The sequence below is a fragment of the Pongo abelii genome, chromosome 4 (genome assembly GCF_028885655.2).
Source record: "Pongo abelii isolate AG06213 chromosome 4, NHGRI_mPonAbe1-v2.0_pri, whole genome shotgun sequence".
In the NCBI taxonomy this organism is placed as follows: domain Eukaryota; kingdom Metazoa; phylum Chordata; class Mammalia; order Primates; family Hominidae; genus Pongo; species Pongo abelii.
The window spans coordinates 82,560,811-82,587,460 of NC_071989.2; the positions used below are offsets into that span (position 1 = coordinate 82,560,811).

At 39.0% G+C, this 26,650-nt stretch overlaps 1 protein-coding gene across 3 annotated transcripts in view; it reads right to left on the bottom strand.

The window, feature by feature from the left end:
• Positions 1 to 10,785: 10,785 nt before the first annotated feature.
• The window catches only part of ANKRD31 (ankyrin repeat domain 31), a 188,896-nt gene continuing 173,031 nt past the window's right edge, over positions 10,786 to 26,650 (bottom strand). The window contains exon 25 of one of the 3 annotated variants that reach the window (XM_024247336.2): positions 10,786 to 11,161. In XM_024247336.2, coding sequence (XP_024103104.2) covers positions 11,016 to 11,161 — 146 coding nt within the window. In that variant the 3' untranslated portion in view covers positions 10,786 to 11,015. The remainder of the gene's footprint in view (positions 11,162 to 26,650) is intronic. The other 2 variants (XM_054555637.1, XM_054555638.1) reach the window with 2 other exon arrangements.

Sequence of the window (26,650 nt, forward strand, 5' to 3'; positions counted from 1 at the left end):
AGGCCTTCAGAGACTTAATAGGATCTAGTGGGCTTCTGCAGAACTTCATTGATTATCTTAAAGAAATAGGGGTTGAATGAAACTTTGAGGGCACTCAGAACACTGAGAAGTTGAGGGGAAGCTGAGTAAAAAACAAGAAACTACATTACAGGATGGTATGCCAGCAGAAATTGACAATTAAAACTCAGTATCTGATCTCACCAATGTGTAAAGTTATACACAGACGACCAGATCTTGGCATGTTTTGAAAATTTTCTGATGAGAATCTGCAACTATGACTAGCAACGGAAAGCAAGCAGGAAGTCTAATGTTGGGCTGAGTATCTGATGATTTAATGTGTTTCCCTGGATTTTCCTTTGCTTAGCAAGCAGGTAACTTGCTGAATCTTCTGCTGGCTGTCTTTAAAAGTATATTTAATCTTGAAATGCTTTTGATTCTAGTGTGATTCACTGAGTCTTGGTTGTGCATAGTGCTACACTGGTTGCTATGGGAGAGTACAAAAATATAAAAGACAGTTCCTGACCAAAAGAAAATCCTATCTAATTCAGGACACATGAGACATATAGAATAAAAATTATATAAGTGTGGTTGCAATGGAATTTGTAAGCAGTTATTACTCAGTTCTCTGTTCAGATGCAACTTCTTGAAAACAGGCCCTCCTTGGCTATGCTTTTTAGAACAACAGCCTGTCCCACCTCCACATCACCTGTTGGCCTTTTTCCTGCTCTGTGATCTTTATGACACTTATTACTATCTGAAATTAAATTGTTGCTTGTTTACTCTGCTCCTAGACATACTATCTCTGAGGGCATGAGCTTTGTCTTATTCTCTGCTGTATTCCTAGCACCTGAAGAAATGTTGGGAACATATTAGGTGCCCATTAAATGGTTGTTAAATAAATGAATAAAATACATATTAACCAACTGAGAATGGACTAAGATAGCTTGGATTAATGCTCCTCACATTTGCCTGATAAGACTCATCTAGGCATTTGGAAAAAAATTTGCTGCAGGTTCTGATTCAGTAAGCCTAGAATGGGGCTCAGGAATCTATAGTTTTAAGACATATCCCAGGTGATTCTTTTAATAGGACTGTCTGGGAAACATGCATTACTACAGTAATAGAGGGTTGGTGGGAAAGAAAAGTGAATTGATAACAGCAGGTTGCAGAGGTCAGTGGCTGCTGATTGCAATTATCTGGAGGAGATTTTAAAAATACTGATACCCACTCCAGACCAATGAAATTAGAATCTCTTAGGTGGGGGCAGACTTGGGCAGGGTATTAAAGCCCAAGGCAGAGCCCTCATGATGTAATCACCTCTTAAGGGTTCCGCCTGTCAACACTGTTGCATTGAGGATTAAGTTTCCAATACATGAACTTTGGGGAACACATTCAAACCCTAGTCCCTGGGACTACTAATGCTCAGACTCATTCTCAAAGATTCTGCTGTATTGGATATAAGGGAGTTTTTTTTTTTTGTGTGTGTGTGTGTGTGTGTGTGTGTGTGGCAGAGAGAAGAGAGAGAGAGAAGCAGCAGTGTTGCTAATTAGAGGTTTAGAAAGAAAGAGGAGAGCCTGGCCCATATAATCTTCATAATAACAACAGCTATCATTTATTGAGCAGTCACTATGTATCAGCCACTGTGATGCCTGCTTTGCACAGAGTACCTCGTTTAATCCCCCACAAAAACTGTAGGAGGGAGGCACATTGGCAGCCCCATTTGCAGACATAGGATGAGACTGGGGAGGATTACAAGGTTCTATGACTAGGGATTGGTAGAGCTGGGATGTCAGCCTAGAACTTATAACCTCTGCCAAAAACATGTCTGAAGAGAATGTCAACAAGGAGAAATTCTCTGTGGTAGAGGTCACGTCCAGTCATTTTAAGCTGTTTGCTGTGCTGTGTTGTGCTATAATTCTTTCCTCTTTGCTGGCAAGCCTTAAGCAAAGCTTGTTCCACATCAGCTGGCATGGATGGTGCTGTGGGGAAAAAGGAACCAGGTGGGGTGAGGTTAGCATAAGGCAGAAGGATGGAGGAGGTGGTGACAGCACTAGAGACTGACAGCAATGCCCAGGGACCATCCTGACCGGCAGGCTGATGGAGAGTTTCATAGAAAAGCAGCCATAGTGGGAGAATGTAACTTCTTGGGGAAAATGTAGAGCAATGGGGTAGAGGTACTAAAAGTGGGGTGTTAGTGGACTGCGAGGCTCAAGTCATCCCACAGGGCTTCTAAAGGAAAAGACGGTCCACAATTCCAGAGGGCCAGGGCCTCTCTGGGCTTGCATTACTACATATAAAGTCATTTGTGTCACAGAGCTGGGCTCTTCTAAATTTTACTATTTTTTAATTTATCCTGGATTTTGGGTGGGGGCTAAGACACATTTTCTTAAACCTTTTCATTTCTATCATCAGCATTTCTTTTGAGGCCATTTTTACACAAAGAAAAATAGTTTTGACTTTGCTCTATTTAATCATTTCATGACAGTTACTGTGTAGGCAATAAGGAACAGAGAACAAAAAAGCTATGCTGAGATAAAGATGTGAGGTGACTGGTGAGGCTCACCCACCAGCTAGGCAACTCGCCTTACCACTTCCTTGCCTCCAGCTTTGAAGGATAACATAGAACCTCATATCTCAGCCAAACTGCCATACGTCATGGAACTTTAAGATGTCTTGAGAACAGCCAAAAACATGAATGTTAACTGCTTTTAACTTTTAGAACACCAGTATTGACATTACAGCTTCAAATGTTTGCATCTACTATTCCTACTTTAAAGCTTAAAAAGCATCACAGCCCAAATGAAAAAAATAGGAACTTAAAAATATGTCTAGGAATTGAGAAGTTAACCACAAATCCTGAACTAGGGGCTAAAGTCTGAGGCAAGTTGATTTGACATGGCCTCAAGTTCTCTTCCTCTTATTTATATGGCTAAAAAAAAATTAGGGACATAAGAACATTAAAATGAAGTTTAAGGAGAAATGAATCACATTTCTTGGCTTTTACATGTTAAGAAAGATGTGTCCCTGGTTTCTTTAAAATAGGCTTCAACAAAATGAGATGAGAAAAAGATTGGAGAGGGACTCCAAAGAAACACATGCAGAGCTGATGTGCTCTTGGTCTTCAATAGCACAGAAAATCCAAAGGGACTTAAAATCCAGGCCCATTAGGCACATGGATTCACTTAAAAGCAACCAGCTAGTTCCCATTGCACATTGAATTTGAGAAATATCTCAAACGGAATAAGCTTTGAATAAAGCTTTTTTTTTTTTTTTTTTTTTTTCCTGGAATGTGCTAGATTGAAAAAGAGGGAGACTCAAGAGCAGGTACTAATGTGTTTATATCAGAACTTATCAGTGAGACTTCTGCATTCCATTTTCTCTTAGTGAGTTTATGTTTATCTTTTTAGAGACAGGGTCTCACTCTGTCACCCATGCTGGAGGGCAGTGGTGCAGTCATAGTTCACTGTAATCCCAAATTCCTGGGCTCAGGTGATCCTTCTGCTTTAGCCTCCCAAAGGGTTGAAATTACAGACATGAGCCACCAGGCTTGGCCCTCAATGAGTATTTCTGTCTGCCCTGTCTGCCTTTCATTCATTCAAAGGCAGCAAAAGTTGACTTCCCCAGCATGTATAAGTGGAAGGAATCAATAGGGCTACCATTACTCAGAATGATGCTGACACTGTTTTAATAATCTAACATATATTTTGAGGTAAATACTTTTGGTTGAGCAAGAGACATACATAGTGCCTAACAGCATGAGCTCTGATGCCAGATTACCAGGTTTGAATCCCGGCTCCACCATTTGGTAGCTGCTATGTGGTCACATTACTTCATCCTGCACCTGCTACCTCATGTGCAAAATGGGGATAATAATCATCTCCTACCTTTTAAGTTGTGGTGAGGATTAAATGAGTTAATACATCAAAGGTGCTTATAACAATGACTGGTATATATAAGTGCTCAATAAATATTAGCTCTTACCCCAATCTCCTCCATCCTTCCTCCCCCATTTTGTTTCTGCTTGCTCATTTGTTTTTTTAACTGGCAGAGTCTGGAATTTGTGCAGCGGACTGCTCACCTGCACATGTGCATGTACTTCTCTCAGCCAATTAAGGTAACACCACTTCCCTGGCTAGAATGGAATGGTAGGTGGTACAATTCTGGCCAATGAGACACAAGTTTCCTGGGGTAAGGGTGTGTTCAGGGAAGGTTCCTTTCCAAAACAAATGTCTTGGAAAAAATATCTAATTCCTTATCCTAATGATGCTGTTTCTACATGTATAACGACCTGTAACAGCACAGCCATCTTGGCACTGTGAAGGGACTAAGAAGAACAGTGAGAACAATAATGACGTTGTGTTGAAGACTTAATCAACCCTGAAGTTCCTGCCTCTGGATCTGTTAAATGAAATGATAAATTTTCCGTATTGCTTAAGCCATTTTGAGTAGGGTTTTCTGTTATTGTATCTGAAAATACTAACTGGTTGATATTTCTCGATCATCTACTATGTTCAAGATATTTTATAGGGAATACAAAGTGTGAAACCCTGAACCTGATCTCAATAAGTTTTTCAGATACATGAGGTAGATAAACCATAGACAGAAAACTAGTAATGTCAGTGATATGGTTTGGATGTGTGTCCCCACCCAGATCTCATGTTCAATTGTAATCCCCAGTGTTGGAGGTGGGGCCTGGTGGTAGATGGTTGGATCATAGCGGTGGTTTCTAATGGTTTAGTACCATCCCCCTAATGCTGTTCTCATGATAGAGTTCTCATGAGATCTGGTTGTTTAAAAGTGTGTGGCACTTCCCCCTACTTCCTCCTGCTCCCACCACGTAAGACATGGCTGCTTACCCTTTGCCTTCTGCCATGATTATAAGTTTCCTGAGGCCTCCCCAGAAGCCAAGCAGATGGCCAGAATCATGCTTCTTGTACAGCCTGCGGAAACGTGAGCCAACTAAACCTCTTTTCTTTATAAATTACCAAGTCTCGGTTATTTATTTATTGCAATGTGAGAACAGTCTAATATAGCCATGCAGTAAATGTTAAGTGCTTGGATTGGGATGGTCTGAGAAAGCAACACAGGTGGTCATATCTGAGGAGAGGCCTCAAAGAATAAGAAAAACACAGATGGGCAGAGAGAGGAGGGAACATTCTAAGTAGGGGAAATAGTGTAAACAAATGTAGGGGAGAGTTAGGGATTAGTTTGCTAGGGTTGCCATAACAAAATACCACAAAATGGGTAGCTTAAAACAAGTTTATTTCTCATAGTTCTGGAGGTGTGAAATCCAAGGTCAAAATGTCCACATGGTTGATTTCATTCTGAGGCCCCTCTCCCTGGTTTGTAGATGGCTGCCTTTTTGCTGTGTCCTTACATGATCTTTTAGCTGTGTGCATGTATCCTGGTGTTCCTTTGTGTGTCCCAATTTTTTCTTCTTATACGGATATCAGTCAGATTGGATTAGAGCCCACCCTGATGACCTTATTGTAATTTATCTTATCTTTAAAATACAGTCACAGTCTGAGGTACTAGGGGTTAGGACTTCAAAATATGAATTTTTGGGGCACACAATTCAGCCCATAACAGAGATGAAAAGGGAGTTTAAGGTCAAAGGTTAGAGAGCATTGGGAGGTAAAGTTGAAAGGTTATGTTAGGGCCAGATAGTCAGGTAATCTTGAATACTGGGCCTAGATTTTACTTTTGCAGCAGCAGGGGAGCAACATAGATCTTTAAGAAGAATAATTTGGCAGCAGTGTGTCACAGGTGTATAATAAGGGAAAGAGTGGGAGTATGAAAAATGGGTTAGGATTGCTGCTGCATATAGTCCAGACAGGCACTGATAAGAACTGAACTCAGGAGAGGAAGTTGAAGGGACTGAATGAAAGAGAACCTGAGAAGGAAAAGACAAGATGTATGTTTTAGTCTGTTTTCTGTTGCTATAACTGAACACCTGACTGGGCTATTTATAAAGAAAATAAATTTGGTTTTTATTGTTCTGGAGGCTGGGAAATCCGTGGTCTCAGGGCCACATCTGATGAGAGCCTTCTTGCTGGTGGGGACTCTCTGGAGCCCTGAGGCAGTGCAGGGCATCATCACAAGGCGGGCGAGTTGACCAGAGAGAGCCAACCTGGCTTTTTATACAGACCCACTTTTGTGATAACTAACCCACTCCCATTATAACCCATTAATCCATTAACTCATGAAAAAATCAATTAATTTATTATTTATGAGGCCTGGCCCTCACGACCCAGTCACTTTTTTTTTTTTTCCGTCCAGGCTGGAGTGCAGTGGCACGATCTCGGCTCACTGTAAGCCCCGCCTCCCGGGTTCACATCATTCTCTTGCTTCAGCCTCCTTAGTAGCTGGGACTACAGGCACCCACCACCACGCCTGGCTAATTTTTGGTATTTTTAGTAGAGACGAGGTTTCACCGTGTTAGCCAGGATAGTCTCAATCTCCTGACCTCGTGATCGGCCCGCCTCGGCGACCCAGTCACTTCTTAAAGGCTCCATCTCCCACCACTGCTACATTGGGGATTCAGTTTCAACATGAGTTTCAGAGGGAACCACCAAGCCATAGCAATGTATGTTTAGAATTTTCCAATAGCCAAGCCAGTGGAAGCTGTGCCATAATAATTCAGCTTGTAAAAAAAAGAAGTATTATCATTTAGGGTTGTGAGGCCTGGAACATAGGGGTTCCAGCTTTCTAACACTGAGGACTACCTGTTTGAAAATGAATAGGTTTCCTTTTTGGGTATGGAGTATTCCAGAGATGTTAAAAAATCAGTTTTATAAAAAGGATAAAAGTACCACGTAGGAGATTGATTAGTTATTTTTCATCTATGGTTTAGGATCAGAAGCCTAAAGCTTTCATTTAGAACCCAGAGTAGGTAAAACATGTAGCTAACATCCTAAATTGCCCAGTATTCTCACAGAGATAATCTAGGGTAAGGTAGTTCTCCCCAACTCTGATTGGAGTAGACCCTTTTGTTGTTTAGTTTGGGCAATGCTCAGCATGCCTGAAGGGCAATGGATGTTATTTCAGTCACCAGTTGGTATATAAATAGAGTGAATGGGCTTGGGAAATTAAGAATTTAATCACCAAAATGAAAACTTAGAATTGCAAGATCTTTTGTATTAAAAACTTAGCATATATGACTTTCATAGGTTGTAATCACTAGACAAAATGCCTGTTTTAAAAATTATTATCTTAAAATTTTTTTAATTACAAAAGACGTGTGCCTAATTTTTTTAAAGTTGAAAGTAAACTATAAAAGTACCCTTTCATCCTCCTCAGTCTAGCTTCCTTAGGGATAGGCACTATAAACATTTGTATCTGTAGCATTCTAGAACTTTTACTGAACATACCCCCACCTCCACCCCACACACATAGAAACACACATTTTTGGAGCTATTTATTAAAAAGTATATATTATATATTTATATATAGTATGCATATATAATAATATACTTTATCTACATATATACCAGTATATGTGTATATATTATGCATGCAAAGGTATATAATTTTTCTTTAATAAACCAGTACTTGCATTAAACATTCCAACAATTTACATTTTATTTATATATATAATTTAATTAGTACATATATTCTCAAATGGCTCATATTTTAGTTATCTTCTTAAATAATAAAGCAAAATACAGAATAAAGTCTCATACAGATTATTTAAGAATTAGCAAAACAGGCACTCCAAGGAAATTATAGTGAAACAATACAATTTTCTGTTGGTTCTCAAATATAACAATATGTAGGGTTATTCTATCCTGAACATTTTCATTGGACTCTTGAAGGAAGAAAAATAAAATGATTTAATATGTCCTTACACTTTTATTAATAGACAAATATTTCCAGGTACATGTAGTCAAAAGTAGGTCTTTTTCCTTGGTTCTCCAGCCCCGTAATTTATTTCTCCAGGGGCCACTGTTAAGCAGTTTCTTATATATTCTAAAGATGTATCTTAATGTTCTATACATTTAAAATAAGAAAATATTCAAAAAGCAACACCATATCAGCACCCACCAAAATCACTGGACTTGCATGAGAGCAGGCACACCTCATTTTATTGCACTTTGCAGATATTATTATTATTATTTTTTTTTTTTTACAAATTGAAGGTTTGTGGCAACCCTGCATTGAGCAAGTCTATCAGCACCAATTTTTCCAACAGCACGCGTGCTCACTTCGTGTCTGTGTCACATGTGGGTAATTCTCAAAATATTTCAAACTTTTTTGTTATATCTGTTATGGTAATCTGTGAGCAATGATCTTTGATGTTATTATTATAGTTGTTTTGTTCCGACAATATTGAAGTTAGGCCAGTTAGTAACCCTATAATGGCCTAAGTATTCAAGTGAAAGAAAGAGCTGCACACCTCTCACTTTAAATCAAAAGCTAGAGATGATTAAGCTTAGTGAAGAAGGCATATTGAAAGCCGGGATATGCCTAAAGCTAGGTCTCTTGCATCAAACTGTTAGGTAAGTTGTGAATGCAAAGGAAGCGTTCTTGAAGGAAATTAAAAGTGTTACTTCAGTGAACACACAAATGATAAGAAAGCAAAGCAGCCTTATTGCTGAGATAAAGTTTGAGTTGTCTGGATAGAAGATCAAACTGGCCACAACATTCCTTTAAGCCAAAACCTAATCCAGAGCAAGGCCCTAACTCCAATTCATGAAGGCTGAGAGAGGTGAGGGAGCTGCAGAAGAATAGTTTGAAGCTGGCAGAGGCTGGTTCATGAAGTTTAAAGAAAGAAGCTGTCTCTACAATCCAAATGCAAGGTGAAGCAGCACGTGCTGATGTAAATGTTGTAGTAAATCATCGAGAAGACCTGGCTAGATTATTGATGAACGTGGCTATGCTAAACAGATTTTCATTATAGATTAATCAGCCTTCTATTGGAAGAAGATGCCATGTAGGACTGTTAGAGCTAAAGAGAAGTCAATGCCTGGTTTCAAAGCTTCAAAAGACAGGTTGACTCTTGTTAGGGACTAATGCAACTGGTGACTTTATGTTGAAACCAATTTTCATGTACCATTCTGAAAATCCTAGAGCCCTGTGCAAAATCTACTCTGCCTGTGCCCTAGAATTGGAACAATAAAGCTTAGATGACAGCACATTTGTTTGTTTACAGCATGATTTACTGAATATTTAAAGCCCACTGTTGAGATGTACAGCTCAGAATAAAAGATTTCTTTCAAAATATTACTGGAGTACTTTTGACTTTCAAGTCTTATTATTTAAGAAATATATTTTGTAAGGCTACAGCTGCCATAGATAGTGATTCCTTTGATTGGTCTGGGCAAAGTAAATTGAAAACCTTCTGGAAAGAATTCACCATTCTAGATGCCATTAAGAACATCTGTGATTCATGGCAGATCAAAATAATCAACCTTAACAGGAGTTTGGAAGAAGTTGATTCCAATCCTCATGGATGACTTTGAGGGGTTTAAGACTTTAGTACAGGAAGCAACTGCAAATGTGGTGGAAATAGCAAGACAACTAGAATTAGAAGTGGAGCCTGAAGATGTGACTGAATTGTTGAAATCTCATGATCAAACTTGAATGGATAAGGAGTTGCTTCTTACAAATGAGCAAAGAAAGTGGTTTCTTGAGACAAAATCTACTCCTGGTGTGGTGATGTGAACATTGCTAAAATGACAACAAAGGATTTAGAGTATTCTATAAACTTAGATGATAAAGCAGCAGCAGGGTGTAAGAGGATTGACTCTGATTTTCAAAGAAGTTTTACTGTGGGTAAAATGCTATTGAAAAGCAATGCATGCTACAGATAAATCTTTCATGAGAGAAAGAGTCTATTGATGTGGCAAATTTCACTGTTGTCTTATTTTAAGAAATTGCCACAGCTACCTCAACCTTCAGCAACCACCACCATGATTGGGCAGCAGCCATCAACATCACAAGGCAAGACCCTCTACCACCAAAAAGATTACAACCTGCTGAAGGCTCAGATGCTCATATTTTTTAGTAATATTCTTAAATTAAGGTACATACATTGATTGTTTTAAGATATGCCTTTAGATACTTAATAGACTACAGTATAGTGTAAACATAACTTTTATAGAAACTGGGAAAAAAAATCACGTGACTCCCTTTAGTTGACATTCACTTTACTGCAGTAGTCTGGAAGTAAACCTGCAGTATCTCTGAGGTATGCCTGTTATGTTTATTGCAATTTTGACTTCTATACTCAAAAGAAAGAGAAGGGATAAATAAGGCCATGGAGCCAAAAGCTTATTTGGGAAACTGGGGTGATGAAGGACAAGGAAAGAGTAACTTGGCTATCAAAGGATTAAGACAGACCCTTGAGAAAACTGAAAAATCTCTTAAATATATCTCTTTTTTTAAAAAAAAGTCTTCATGATAATGTAGCAAAAGTCAAAGGTGAAGTATGTTCTATTTTAAATGATCAGACTTCAAATCAACACTTGATTCATTCTTTGTTCCAAGACTTACCACAGCTACAATCCTATCTACACTAAATTTTATGAAACTTAAACCTCCTTCATAATTTTACATTTTGATTTTGAGAAAAACTTCAAAGGAAATGTGAAAGGTATTAGGACTTTAAGTTCTTAAGGGATTTGTTTAACCTGGGCCTTTTTAGGACCAATTATCCATGGATTACACTTACTTGTATCCTTATTTCCTTAGGGATCAATTGTTTTTTATACAAAGGTAGAGGTGTTGATTGAAAAGTTAGTTTTAAGTTTATATTAGTAAAAAGAAAGCCAGAGAGCCAATCAATATGGTCTAGTTCAAACGTGCCTTTATTTCAATGGCAAAAAAGCATTAATCTTATATAATTGTTGAACAGTTAAATACATCTTAAGAACAGTAAACATACATCCTAAATAGCAACTCATAAACACATAAAGTGTATGTTAAAATAGGCCCACCAGATTATACAAGATGAAATATAAATGTTTGTTGCTAATTTGAACAAATATCTAATAAAATATTAAGAAACCAAGGTTTTAGGGTGTTAGTTCCTCACATTCCACACAAAACTTCCAATGCTGATCCATTATGTGGCATGGGAGAAATTCTTGATCACTGATTAATAGTATTTCATTTATTTGTAGATAACGTGGGATGCTTTGCATTGACTCTCTGGAAGTTCCTGTTTAAAGAAGTATCAACAAATTAAAAACTGCCCTCTGAAATTTAAGATGTAAATTTTGCTATTACAAATCCTAGAATCCAATCAAGTCTATGTGAGGGCACACGTAACAGGTTTTCTGATCAGGACCTTTTCCCTCAACCTATTTTCTGTACTCAAGACAAAGCTATGAACCAGCATTGGCTGATCTTGGGAAAGAGGCGCCTGTTTGAAGTCTAAAACATCAGCAGAAAAAGGATGGTGGAAGCTTCTGAAGGTAGTTGTACAAGCTCCTCTGTGCCTCAATTTCCAATAAATGGAGAATAAAACAGTTGTATTAAGTGAGATTTTGCATGTGAAATTCTTAGCATACTGCCGGGCATAATAGCAAATAATAACTACTAGACGCTATTATTATTTAGTACTAAAAAGAGTATTAGGCTGCAAGATTTCTAGTCCTGCCTCTGCCACAAACTTGGTGTGTGATCTCAAGCAAGTCATATGGCTTTTCCAGACTTCCATCTCTGAGATGTGAGAGGAGTGATGATGAAGAGGGTTCCTTTTGGCTCTACCAGTCTAAGGGGCCAATGGTCCTAAAACTGGTTTCTTCAAGCTCCCTGACAGCCTGAGAGATTTTTTTTTTTTCTCTGAGATTGGCTATATGAGCTGTACATCATTCAGCAAGTTGAATCTTATTCCACAGATAGCAACAATATGAGTGTCACCTCTGTATGGCCAACTCTTTCTTCATACTTGGCCCACATGCTTCTGGTAGAGTTGTTTTCAACCTCCTGATTTGCTTAGATCTACACCAATGAGTGAACAGGTATAGATTCACGGGTCAGAACATATCCCATTCAGAGGGAAGTGACATGCAATGAGTTTTTTTTTTTTTTTTTTTTTTGAGATGGAGTCTCACTCTGTCACACAGGCTGGAGTGCAATGGCACGACCTTGGCTCAGTGCAACCTCTGCCTCCGAGGTTCATGTGATTCTCCTGCCTCAGCCTCCCAAGTAGTTGGGATTACAGGTGCCCACCACTACACCCAGCTAATTTTTGTATCTTTAGTAGAGATGGGGTTTCGCCATGTTGGTCAGGCTGGTCTCGAACTCCTGACCTCAGGTGATCCACCCACCTCAGCCTCCCAAAGTGCAATGAGATTTTTATTGGGTATTTTGGCAAAGAGTCACATACAGAGTCTTCTTTTTTAGACTTGAACCTGGAAGCGTGTAGCCCTGGGATGATGAGAAGAAAGGCTATTAGGATGGAGCCAAAATGAGGAAATGGAGCTGAGAAATGGAAAGCAAGAGAAACTGGTGCTCTGTCATGCTCTTTGAACCCTGAATGAAACCTGAAGATCTGCTCCTGGTCTTTCATGTAAATGAGTCAATAAAATTCCTTTTTGAGGGGTTGAAGCCGGTCTGATGTGGGTTTTAAATCATCACTTATAATCCAAAGAATTTAAACTTTTTTACACATGGTCCATATGTAAACATAGTAATTCCCTTATTAGGAGCTTTGTTTTATAGACTTCCAGAAACAAGGTATCTCATAAAAGTTAAGGAACTTTTTTTTCTTAGGAAAAACCCATAGAAATAAATCTTTACATATTAATTTAAATTCTTTTCATCAAAGTTAGCCTAGTTTCATCATTCAAACACTATTATTTAACACTAGTCTTTTCGTCTATAAGATACTGTCCCCCACTTTAGTTATGATTTGAAAAACTTAATGCATCTATCGTAATTTGTTATAATTCATAATTTATTCCTCACTTTTCACTATTCAGGCATGTGCCAATACTTCTATAGGATTGATACTCAGAAGCAGAATTACTGAGTTGAGGGGTCTGTAAACATTTTACATTTTAAGAGGTTCTGCCAGAGTGCCCTCCCAAGTGCATCCTTTTATACTACCACCAACAGTATTATGAGACTATGTGTGACAATACCTGTTCTTTTCTTCCACATCTTTGCCAATACTGAATATTATCAGTCTTTTTAAGTTTTGCCATTCTGATGGTAGAAAAATTTGTCTACTATTTTCATGGGCATCTTCCTGATTAGTATTTAGCATAAGCATCTTTCATATACTTAGCATCCATTAAAGTTCCTAGGACTAGGCAAGTGTCTATTAAAAATTGTGTCTGGGGCTGGGCGTGGTGGATCATGCCTGTAATCCCAGTACTTTGGGAGGCCAAGATGGGTGGGTCACCTGAGGTCAGGAGTTCAAGGCCAACCTGGGCAACATAGCGAGACCTTGTCCCTATAAAACAAAATTTGTCTGCATTGATTTGGTCAAATATTAATCAGAGCATGGAGCTAATTAGGTCAGGAATTTAATATCTGTAGGTATCAAAATTCTGTTCCAAAACTGTATTCCTTAGTTCACTGGGCACCTTCAGTGGAGCGTAAATGTTTCCTTAAATCTAGTGTTCCAAGTAAAACACAGTTAAAAGCTCATGTTTTGGTAACAGCTCTGAAGTATCTATACACTTAAATATTTAATTCAGCCACTGCTTTAGAGAACCACTGCTTACAGTTCTTATTCTATGAAGACTAAAATGAAGTTTTGAGGTAACTCATTTTTATAACTTTTCAAAACATTAAATATTTTAATAATATTTAATATTTTAATAATAGTTAATATTTTAATTATATTTAATATTTAATAATATTTAATATTTAAAAACATACATCATTATTTAGCAACACATTGAAATGACTGCTGGAAGTAGCTGCAATACTTATTATCACTTTCCACAATGTTATATGAAACTGCCAGCAAAATCAACAAGATCATAATGCCTAATTCAAGCACAGTTTAACTGACATCTGAGAAAAGCTGTTATTTTATTTTATTTTATTTTTTGAGGTGGAGTCTTGGTCTTGTCACCCAGCTTGGAGTACAATAGTGAAATCTCGACTCACTGCAACCTCTGCCTCCCAGGTTCAAGCAATGCTCTTGCCTCAGCCTCCTAAGTAGCTGGGATTACAGGCGCCCACCACCACGCCCGGCTAATTTTTTTGTAATTTTAGTGGAGACGGGGTTTCACCATGTTGGCCAGGCTGGTCTCGAACTCCTGACCTCAGGTGATCTGCCCACCTCGGCCTCCCAAAGTGCTGGGATTACAGGTATGAGCCACCGCGCCCGGCCGAAAAACTGTTCTTAATAGAGCATAGCAGAAATGATTAGGGATAGGGCAGGAATCTTTTGACACCGTGGCACTGGCGGTTCCTAGACGTGGTGCCAAAGGTGCAGAGCAGGGAGGCCTCTAGCTAAGAGGGTACACACAAAGCCCCATCACTTTACACTTGTGCTCTTATAGTCTTTACTCCTTCATAGCCAGCATGACTCCAACCACATTATCCTGTTGTGAATCCACTGTGTGAATTTCCAATGTAAAGTTTCCTGCAATGTGCCAGATCACCCAATACAATTTACTTTGTCTAAATTGACATTAACTATTATTTTATAGCTTCCTAAAAAGGATTTTTGGCAGAGGCTATTAAGTTGCCTCTATTTTTGCCATTTTGTTTTTCTCCTCATTAACAATCACAGGCAATGTGTCACACAGAAAAACTATATTTTTCAGACTTCTTTGCAGCTAGGTGTGGCATATGACTAAACTCTGGCTAAAGAGATATAAATCAAAGTGTTGTGTTTGACTTCAGGGAAGGTTCCTTAAGGGGACAGACAGCTAGGAAGCCCTGTTTTTTTGCCTCCCTACTTTCCTTATTTCTAATGCCTAGAATGCAGATGTGATGGCTAGAGATTCATAGCTATTTTGGACCATGAGTTTACTTCAAGATGTAAACCAGCACAAAGGAAGATGGAGTAGAAAGACTCAGTGACTCTGTAGTGCTGCTGTGCCTCATCTGGAATGCTATGGATCCAGACTTCTAATGAACGACTAAATCTTTGTGTGTTGAAACCACTGCTATTTAGGGTTTTCTGCTGCATGCAGCCAAACCTAATCTTACATAATACAGAACTTTTGAACTCTGAGAAGTAGATGGAATATTTCTGCAAAGACCACTAGGTCTACCTTGGGGCTTTCTCTTTGGAGGCACAGAGAGATCACGAATATTTAAGCACGTAGAGGATCATGATATGAAAAAATACAAGCTCCACAAAATATGCCAATTTTGGTATCATTTTTACTATAATAACTATATTACAAAACTTCCAATACATGAGGGCAGATGAATAGATGGCTGAAAAGATGAATACACACAGAAATATCTATACGTTAAGGTATTGGTATTAGGATGTCGGAGTGTAAGACCTGATATGTAAATGCAGCCATCTTTATAACTACGATAATTCCTATTGTTCCACAGTGATTGTTTTAGGAACTTTTCATCTCATTTGATCCTCTTGAGATGATGCAGCCACATGTTAACTTGGGAAAAGTTGGGAAAAATCAGAGCAAGGTGGACTTGTGGGCATAAAACCCTAGCATTTCTCTCCAAAAGGGAAGTCTTGCTACAAAAGTTACAGGCCTAGCCAGGTGCAGTGGCTCAAGCCTATAATCCAAGCTACTTGGGAGGCTGAGATGGGAGGATCACTTGAGCCCAGGAGTTTGAGGCTGCAGTGAGCTATGATCCTGCCCCTGCACCCCAGCTTGGGTGAGAAAGTAAGACTCCATCTCTTAAAAAAAAAAAGTCACAGGCCTAAATAAAAGTGCTTGTTTTAAAGGGAGGGCCAGACACACTTCAAATAAGGTGAGCTTCACCTTATTTTTATTATTTATTTATTTATTTATTTATTTTTATTTATTTATTATTATTATACTTTAGGTTTTAGGGTACATGTGCGCAATGTGCAGGTTAGTTACATATGTATACATGTGCCATGCTAGTGCGCTGTACCCACTAACTCGTCATCTAGCATTAGGTATATCTCCCAATGCTATCCCTCCCCCCTCCCCCCACCCCACAACAGTCCCCGAAGTGTGATGTTCCCCTTCCTGTGTCCATGTGTTCTCATTGTTCAATTCCCACCTATGAGTGAGAATATGCGGTGTTTGGTTTTTTGTTCTTGCGATAGTTTACTAAGAATGATGATTTCCAGTTTCATCCATGTCCCTACGAAGGACATGAACTCATCATTTTTTATGGCTGCATAGTATTCCATGGTGTATATGTGCCACATCTTATTTTTAATAAGAAATCATCACTATGTTGTTTACACAGAGAAGATCACCACCCAAAGTACAGAATAGTAGGCAGTGGCTCCAGAGGCAGCAACATGCCCATCTTCTCAATTAATACACTGAAAATAAAGTGGCTTGAGCTTGGGAGGCTTGAGTTGATGTAACAAAATTGTTTGGAAAACTGTGCTTATGGACATTTGTTAGCTTAGTAATTTCTGGAAGTGGAGTTTTCAATTTAAAAATGCTAATGTTGGGGGAGGAGCCAAGATGGCCGAATAGGAACAGCTCCGGTCTACAGCTCCCAGCGCAAGCGACGCAGAAGACGGGTGATTTCTGCATTTCCATCTGAGGTACCGTGTTCATCTCACTAGGGAGTGCCAGACAGTGGGCGCAGGTCAGTGGGTGAGCGCACCGTGCGACAGCTGAAGCAGGGGCGAGGCATTGCCTCACTCGGGAAGCGCAAGGGGTCAGGGAGTTCCCTTTCCAGGGGTGACAGACGGCACCTGGAAAATCGGGCCACTCCCACCCGAATACTGTGCTTTTCCAACGGGCTTAGGAAACGGTGCCCCAGGAGAGTATAGCCCGCACCTGGCTCAGAGGGTCCTAGCCCACGGAGTCTCGCTGATTGCTAGCACAGCAGTCTGAGATCAAGCAGCAAGTCGGCAGCGAGGCTGGGGGAGGGGCGCCCGCCATTGCCCAGGCTCGCTTAGGTAAACAAAGCAGCCTGGAAGCTTGAACTGGGTGGAGCCCACCACAGCTCAAGGAGGCCTGCCTGCCTCTGTAGGCTCCACCTCTGGGGGCAGGGCACAGACAAACAAAAAGACAGCAGTAACCTCTGCAGACTTAAATGTCCCTGTCTGACAGCTGTGAGGAGAGCAGTGGTTCTCCCAGCACGCAGCTGGAGATCTGAGAACGGGCTGACTGCCTCCTCAAGTGGGTCCCTGACCCCCGACCCCCGAGCAGCCTAACTGGGAGGCACCCCCCAGCAGGGGCAGACTGACACCTCACACGGCCGGCCAGGTACTCCAACAGACCTGCAGCTGAGGGTTCTGTCTGTTAGAAGGAAAACTAACAGAAAGGACATCCACACCAAAAACCCATCTGTACATCACCATCATCAAAGACCAAAAGTAGATAAAACCACAAAGATGGGGAAAAAACAGAGCAGAAAAACTGGAAACTCTAAAAACCAGAGTACCTCTCCTCCTCCAAAGGAACGCAGTTCCTCACCAGCAACGGAACAAAGCTGGACGGAGAATGACTTTGACGAGCTGAGAGAAGAAGGCTTCAGACGATCAAATTACTCCGAGCTACGGGAGGATATTCAATCCAAAGGCAAAGAAGTTGAAAACTTTGAAAAAAATTTAGAAGAATGTATAACTAGAATAACCAATACAGAGAAGTGCTTAAAGGAGCTGATGGAGCTGAAAACCAAGGCTCGAGAACTACGTGAAGAATGCAGAAGCCTCAGGAGCCGATGCGATCAAATGGAAGAAAGGGTATCAGCCCTGGAAGATGAAATGAATGAAATGAAGCGAGAAGGGAAGTTTAGAGAAAAAAGAATAAAAAGAAACGAGCAAAGCCTCCAAGAAATGTGGGACTATGTGAAAAGACCAAATCTACGTCTGATTGGTGTACCTGAAAGTGATGGGGAGAATGGAAACAAGTTGGAAAACACTCTGCAGGATATTATCCAGGAGAACTTCCCCAATCTAGCAAGGCAGGCCAACATTCAGATTCAGGAAATACAGAGAACGCCACAAAGATACTCTTCGAGAAGAGCAACTCCAAGACACTTAATTGTCAGATTCACCAAAGTTGAAATGAAGGAAAAAATGTTAAGGGCAGCCAGAGAGAAAGGACGGGTTACCATCAAAGGGAAGCCCATCAGACTAACAGCGGATCTCTCAGCAGAAACCCTACAAGCCAGAAGAGAGTGGGGGCCAATATTCAACATTCTTAAAGAAAAGAATTTTCAACCCAGAATTTCATATCCTGCCAAACTAAGCTTCATAAGTGAAGGAGAAATAAAATACTTTACAGACAAGCAAATGCTGAGAGATTTTGTCACCACCAGGCCTGCCCTAAAAGAGCTCTTGAAGGAAGCGCTAAACATGGAAAGGCACAACCGGTACCAGCCACTGCAAAATCATACCGAAATGTAAAGACCATTCAGACTAGGAAGAGACTGCATCAACTAACGAGCAAAACATCGAGCTAACATCATAATGACAGGATCAAATTCACACATAACAATATTAACTTTAAATGTAAATGGACTAAATGGTCCAATTAAAAGACACAGACTGGCAAATTGGATAAAGACTCAAGACCCTTCAGTGTGCTGTATTCAGGAAACCCATCTCACGTGCAGAGACACACATAGGCTCAAAATAAAAGGATGGAGGAAGATCTACCAAGCAAATGGAAAACAAAAAAAGGCAGGGGTTGCAATCCTAGTCTCTGATAAAACAGACTTTAAACCAACAAAGATCAAAAGAGACAAAGAAGGCCATTACATAATGGTAAAGGGATTAATTCAACAAGAAGAGCTAACTATCCTAAATATATATGCACCCAATACAGGAGCACCCAGATTCATAAAGCAAGTCCTGAGTGACCTACAAAGAGACTTAGACTCCCACACATTAATAATGGGAGACTTTAACACCCCACTGTCAACATTAGACAGATCAACGAGACAGAAAGTCAACAAGGATACCCAGGAATTGAACTCAGCTCTGCACCAAGCAGACCTAATAGACATCTACAGAACTCTCCACCCCAAATCAACAGAATATACATTTTTTTCAGCACCACACCACACCTATTCCAAAATTGACCATATCCTTGGAAGTAAAGCTCTCCTCAATAAATGTAAAAGAACAGAAATTGTAACAAACTGTCTCTCAGATCACAGTGCAATCAAGCTAGAACTCAGGATTAAGAATCTCACTCAAAACCGCTCAACTACATGGAAACTGAACAACCTGCTCCTGAATGACTACTGGGTACATAACGAAATGAAGGCAGAAATAAAGATGTTCTTTGAAACCAACGAGAACCAAGACACAACATACCAGAATCTCTGGGATGCATTCAAAGCAGTGTGTAGAGGGAAATTTATAGCACTAAATGCCCACAAGAGAAAGCAGGAAAGATCCAAAATTGACACCCTAACATCACAATTAAAAGAACTAGAAAAGCAAGAGCAAACACATTCAAAAGCTAGCAGAAGGCAAGAAATAACTAAAATCAGAGCAGAACTGAAGGATATAGAGACACAAAAAACCCTTCAAAAAATAAATGAATCCAGGAGCTGGTTTTTTGAAAGGATCAACAAAATTGATAGACCGCTAGCAAGATTAATAAAGAAAAAAAGAGAGAAGAATCAAATAGATGCAATAAAAAATGATAAAGGGGATATCACCACCAATCCCACAGAAATACAAACTACCATCAGAGAATATTACAAACACCTCTATGCAAATAAACTAGAAAATCTAGAAGAAATGGATAAATTCCTCAACACATACACCCTCCCAAGACTAAACCAAGAAGAAGTTCAATCTCTGAATAGACCAATAACAGGAGCTGAAATTATGGCAATAATCAATAGCTTACCAACCAAAAAAAGTCCAGGACCAGATGGGTTCACAGCCGAATTCTACCAGAGGTACAAGGAGGAGCTGGTACCATTCCTTCTGAAACTATTCCAATCAATAGAAAAAGAGGGAATCCTCCCTAACTCATTTTATGAGGCCAGCATCATCCTGATACCAAAGCCTGGCAGAGACACAACAAAAAAAGAGAATTTTAGACCAATATCCTTGATGAACATTGATGCAAAAATCCTCAATAAAATACTGGCAAACAGAATCCAGCAGCACATCAAAAAGCTTATCCACCATGATCAAGTGGGCTTCATCCCTGGGATGCAAGGCTGGTTCAATATACGCAAATCAATAAATGTAATCCAGCATATAAACAGAACCAAAGACAAAAACCACATGATTATCTCAATAGATGCAGAAAAGGCCTTTGACAAAATTCAACAACCCTTCATGCTAAAAACTCTCAATAAATTAGGAATTGATGGGACATATCTCAAAATAATAAGAGCTATTTATGACAAACCCACAGCCAATATCATACTGAATGGGCAAAAACTGAAAGCATTCCCTTTGAAAACTGGCACAAGACAGGGATGCCCTCTCTCGCCACTTCTATTCAACATAGTGTTGGAAGTTCTGGCCAGGGCAATTAGGCAGGAGAAGGAAATCAAGGGTATTCAATTAGGAAAAGAGGAAGTCAAATTGTCCCTGTTTGCAGATGACATGATAGTATATCTAGAAAACCCCATTGTCTCAGCCCAAAATCTCCTTAAGCTGATAAGCAACTTCAGCAAAGTCTCAGGATACAAAATCAATGTGCAAAAATCACAAGCATTCTTATACATCAATAACAGACAAACAGAGAGCCAAATCATGAGTGAACTCCCATTCACAATTGCTTCAAAGAGAATAAAATACCTAGGAATCCAACTTACAAGGGATGTGAAAGACCTCTTCAAGGAGAACTACAAACCACTGCTCAAGGAAATAAAAGAGGATACAAACAAATGGAAGAACATTCCATGCTCATGGGTAGGAAGAATCAATATCATGAAAATGGCCATCCTTCCCAAGGTAATTTACAGATTCAATGCCATCCCCATCAAGCTACCAATGACTTTCTTCACAGAATTGGAAAAAACTACTTTCAAGTTCATATGGAACCAAAAAAGAGCCCGCATCGCCAAGTCAATCCTAAGCCAAAAGAACAAAGCTGGAGGCATCACGCTACCTGACTTCAAACTATACTACAAGGCTACAGTAACCAAAACAGCATGGTACTGGTACCAAAACAGAGATATAGATCAATGGAACAGAACAGAGCCGTCAGAAATAATGCCACATATCTACAACCATCTGATCTTTGACAAACCTGAGAAAAACAAGAAATGGGGAAAGGATTCCCTATTTAATAAATGGTGCTGGGAAAACTGGCTAGCCATATGTAGAAAGCTGAAACTGGATCCCTTCCTTACACCTTATACAAAAATCAATTCAAGATGGATTAAAGACTTAAATGTTAGACCTAAAACCATAAAAACCCTAGAAGAAAACCTAGGCAATACCATTCAGGACATAGGCATGGGCAAGGACTTCATGTCTAAAACACCAAAAGCAATGGCAACAAAAGCCAAAATTGACAAATGGGATCTAATTAAACTCAAGAGCTTCTGCACAGCAAAGGAAACTACCATCAGAGTGAACAGGCAACCTACAAAATGGGAGAAAATTTTCGCAACCTACTCATCTGACAAAGGGCTAATATCCAGAATCTATAATGAACTCCAACAAATTTACAAGAAAAAAACAAACAACCCCATCAAAAAGTGGGCGAAGGACATGAACAGACACTTCTCAAAAGAAGACATTTATGCAGCCAAAAGACACATGAAAAAATGCTCACCATCACTGGCCATCAGAGAAATGCAAATCAAAACCACAATGAGATACCATCTCACACCAGTTAGAATGGCGATCATTAAAAAGTCAGGAAACAACAGGTGCTGGAGAGGATGTGGAGAAATAGGAACACTTTTACACTGTTGGTGGGACTGTAAACTAGTTCAACCCTTGTGGAAGTCAGTGTGGCGATTCCTCAGGGATCTAGAACTAGAAATTCCATTCGACCCAGCCATCCCATTACTGGGTATATACCCAAAGGACTATAAATCATGCTGCTATAAAGACACATGCACACGTATGTTTATTGCCACATTATTCACAATAGCAAAGACTTGGAACCAACCCAAATGTCCAACAATGATAGACTGGATTAAGAAAATGTGGCACATCTACACCATGGAATACTATGCAGCCATAAGAAATGATGAGTTCATGTCCTTTGTAGGGACATGGATGAAATTGGAAATCATCATTCTCAGTAAACTATCGCAAGAACAAAAAACCAAACACCGCATATTCTCACTCATAGGTGGGAATTGAACAATGAGAACACATGGACACAGGAAGGGGAACATCACACTTCAGGGACTGTTGTGGGTTGGGGGGAGGGGGGAGGGATAACATTGGGAGATATACCTAATGCTAGATGACGAGTTGGTGGGTGCAGTGCACCAGCATGGCACATGTATACATATGTAACTTACCTGCACATTGGGCACATGTACCATAAAACCTAAAGTATAATAATAATAATAATAATTACAAAAAAAGAAAAAAAAAAAAGAAAATGCAACTTAAAAAAAAAAAAAAGACATTCCTTCTCTATAAAATATGAAATTTAAAAATTAAAAAGAGTAATTTTATACTTTACAGAACCAATTTTCTTATCAGGGTTCACTTCCTGTGATGATTTTCTCTTTATGTTGTGATTTTTCCACTTCTTATCACCTTCAGGGAGGTTATAATTCTGTCATATTTTTAAAAAAGCCTACTAGTTGGTCTCATTTCCTGTATAAGCTATTTTTTGCAGCTATGTGTATAATTTTTGACATATGAATAAATAAATGAAATGTTTAACATAAAAAAAAAAAACCCAAAAAAACAAAACAAACAAAAAAAAAAAAAAAAAAAAAAGAAGCTTAAGCAACCACAGGCAAGACAAACACAAAGAAAACACACATATGTATACTATAGTCAAACTATAACATGTCTAAAGTGTAGAAAGAAGCTGGGCGTGGCGGCTTACACCTGTAACCCCAGCACTTTGGGAGGCCAAGGAGGATCACCTGAGGTCAGGAGTTCGAGACCAGCCTGCCCAACATGGCGAAACCTCATCTCTACTAAAAATACAAAAATTAGCCTGGAGTGGTGGCACAGGCCTATAGTCCCAGCTGCTTGGGAAGCTGAAGCAGAAGAAAAGCTTGAACCTGGTAAGTGGAGGTTGCAGTGAGCCAAGATCTTGCCACTGCACTCCAGCCTGGGTGACAGAGTGAAACTCCGTCTCATAAATAAATAAATAAATAAATAAATAAATAAATAAAGTGCAGAAAGAAAAAAAGGTCAACCTAGAATACACCAAAATATCTCTAAAAAGTAAAACAAGGTCGGGCATGGTGGCTCACACCTGTAATCCCAGCATTTTGGGAGGCTGAGGATGATAGATCACTTGACGCCAGGAGTTGGAGACCAGCCTGGCCAACATGGTGAAACCCCATCTATACTAAAATACAATAATTAGCCAGGTATGGTAGTGCACATCTGTGACCCCAGTTACTCGGGAGGCTGAGGCAGGAGAATCACTTAAACTCGGGAGGCAGTGGTTGCAGTGAACCAAGATTGCACCACTGCACTCAAGCCTGGGCAACAGAGTGAGATTCTATCTCCAAAAATAAAATAAAATAATAATATAAAACAAAACAAAACAAAGACATTTTCAAATAAAAAGAGAGAATTTGTTGGCAGTTAACTTAAACTACAAGCAATGCTAAAAGAAATTATTTGGTCTAGAGGGGAATCATGTCAGATAAAAGCCAGACCATCTATTTATATTTCATACATGCTTATATATTCGTGTAATATAGATAGATAGATAGATAGATACAGAGAGAGGGAGAGAGCGCAAGAGAATGAAAGAGAGAGATATAGACTGACCAAGAGACTTCCGGAATCTGCAAGAACTGGCAGAAAAATATTATAGAAAATAAGGTCCCATTTATAAGGGCAAGAAAAAAAAACACAAAGTAATTTATAGAATCCTCCTAAGAGTGGTATAAAGTCATTATAAATTCAATTTAGGTGTCAGCAGGGGTCCCCGTACCCTGGAATACTGAGTTTCAGATATGATTGGCTCAAATTCTCATTCCCAGGCCCTGAATTTTTGTTCTGTTCTCTGCCTGATTGTGTGTATTCCTTTATCTCAGCTTGGCACAAGCTGGGTTATAACCCATGCTTTCTGTTCCCTTCTCCCTTCCGAAATTAACCTTGAATAAAAAAACTGTACCAAGTAAAAAAATAAATAAATAAAAAAAATAAAAATGCTAATGTTAAACCTTTTTTTCCTTTTGCCTTACCATTCCCATCACTGATCTTTGTCAAATGAGAAAATACCACATAATGTGAAAGCTTTCTGTAAAACTGTGAAGTGTTAGTCAATAATACTTTGTATTCTAAACTAGCTTTGCTTGGAGGTAAACCTGGTCTCTCTCTCCCTTAAAAACTGCAATGAATTAACAGAATAGGGCCATTTTAGGCCCACCTCCTCTTTTTTTAATTTTTTTTAAAGCAGGGCTGACTTTATTACCAAAGTCAATAGGGTATCATGGTTTTGATTTATATCTTTCTCAACAGGTTAGCCATGAATGGCTAGTACAGCCATAAGACTTGTATAGTTTATATTCCAGCTTGTTTTAGTATTCTACAGGCATGGCAGTCAAAATCCCATCCCCAACTCCACTCAAGTTCACTGTCAGCATACATATACTTCTCAATTTCCTATAATCATAGGACTTTAGGAAATTACAAGTGGCTGGCTCCTCAGTAGCAGAAGGCGGCACTTCCAGGGTAAACCCATGGAAATGAAGCTCTGAGAACATGCACGTCAGATCACAAAGCATAGTGTTAAGACCATCAATAGCTTCTTACAGAACAGTTTCCTTTCCATAGTGATAAGAACGGAAGAAAAAGAAAGATCATCCTTACAACACACTTGTTCTCATCATCTTAATCTCTTCTGCTCCTTCTCCTCTACTGCACTAGGTCTCCCTAAACTCCTTCCACCATAGCATTCCCTACCCATTTCATTCCAGCCAGTGCTGTCCCATACTATGTACTTTAGCAGGATCCTGCACTTTTGACTAAGCACTACTTCCAACTTCAAATTTTCTTTGTTGAGATCCACAAGAAAATACCCTATATATCTGAGTGGAAAACCAACAAAACAAAAAACACATACATACAGAAATCTGAGCCGACTAGGGTAATCCCCAACTGAGCCAAATAGGGTAATCCCCATTTAAGTAAATGTAAGAATACAGTACCTGGTTGACGAAATAATCTGTACACCAAACACCTGAGTTATTAGTTTACATATATAACAAACCTGCACATGTACCCCTGAACCTAAAATAAAAGTTAAGATTTTTTTTTAAAGTAAAGGTAAGAATACAGCAAACTGATTTCAAATTTTTGTTCTCAGTTTGAATTTTTAATAACATTTCTAGGTTATTTTATTATATAAGAGTATGAGCATCAAAATTATTTGAATCATTTCAGGAAAATAACATTCAGCAAAGTTAGAGCTAAAGAACCTCCCTAGCTTCTTCCTTTTTAAAACTTGAACAAACCTTTGCTCCATGTCTATGTATTTCTACACAAAAGCACAAATACCAGTATGTAATAATATTTTTAAAAATTGTTTGCTTTTTCTTTTCTTAAAAAGCACAACATATATGCAGTTTATTACACCTACCTTAAATAAGTAAAATATATTATGAGTTCTATTATCAGTCTTCTGAGAAATAAATAATAACCCGTAACTACTGTAGCCAAAGACACAGTTCTAGAATGGAGATGTTCTTCTGTAAGCCCCAGTCTGTGCTCACTCCTCAGTTTATCCTGGGATGTTTCCTTCTGGTTTCAAGGATTCTATTACTGAGATTTTAGGGTTTCACTTTTGTACATGCTCCAGGAATGGCCTATAGGTATGGTTTTCCCCACCCTCTCCTTGTTCCACCTCTCCTTCCTGCCCAGGTAACCAATGATAACAATCCAGAGTTTATCTTATCCTTCTAAAATTTATTTATCTGCTTTTATAATATTGCACAATTGCCTAGCACTTTTTGATACTTTAATCCAAAGCATGTGAGACAAGAAAGGGAAATAACATAAGAAGTTAGGAAACTGAGACTTAAATTTTATCTTCTTGATTTAATAATTCAATTATAATACTCAATATACTCACTGTTACTTAATAGGAACTTAATAGGTTGTATAAAATACAGGAAGTTTAAATATAAAAGAAAAGTGAGCAAAATTTCACCACCAATTCAAGCCATACTCTTACTTTAGCCCTTAAAACTACTCCCACCAAGCTTTGGGCCAGTGAAGAGAGATGGGAACAGATAAAGACACCTAAAAAGACTGAAAGCTTTCAAACACTAGAGTTTTGCTTCCACTTTAGCTCTGACAGTAATGTTGAGGAGAGGAGGGTGAGAGAGGAAATGAAGTATCAAGATTTAGATATTGCATGTAAAATGTTCAGTATCATTTATAGGATGTTTTACTCTGGATCTATTAGTAATTATTACTGTCCCATGGAAAGATATTTCACCAAACAGG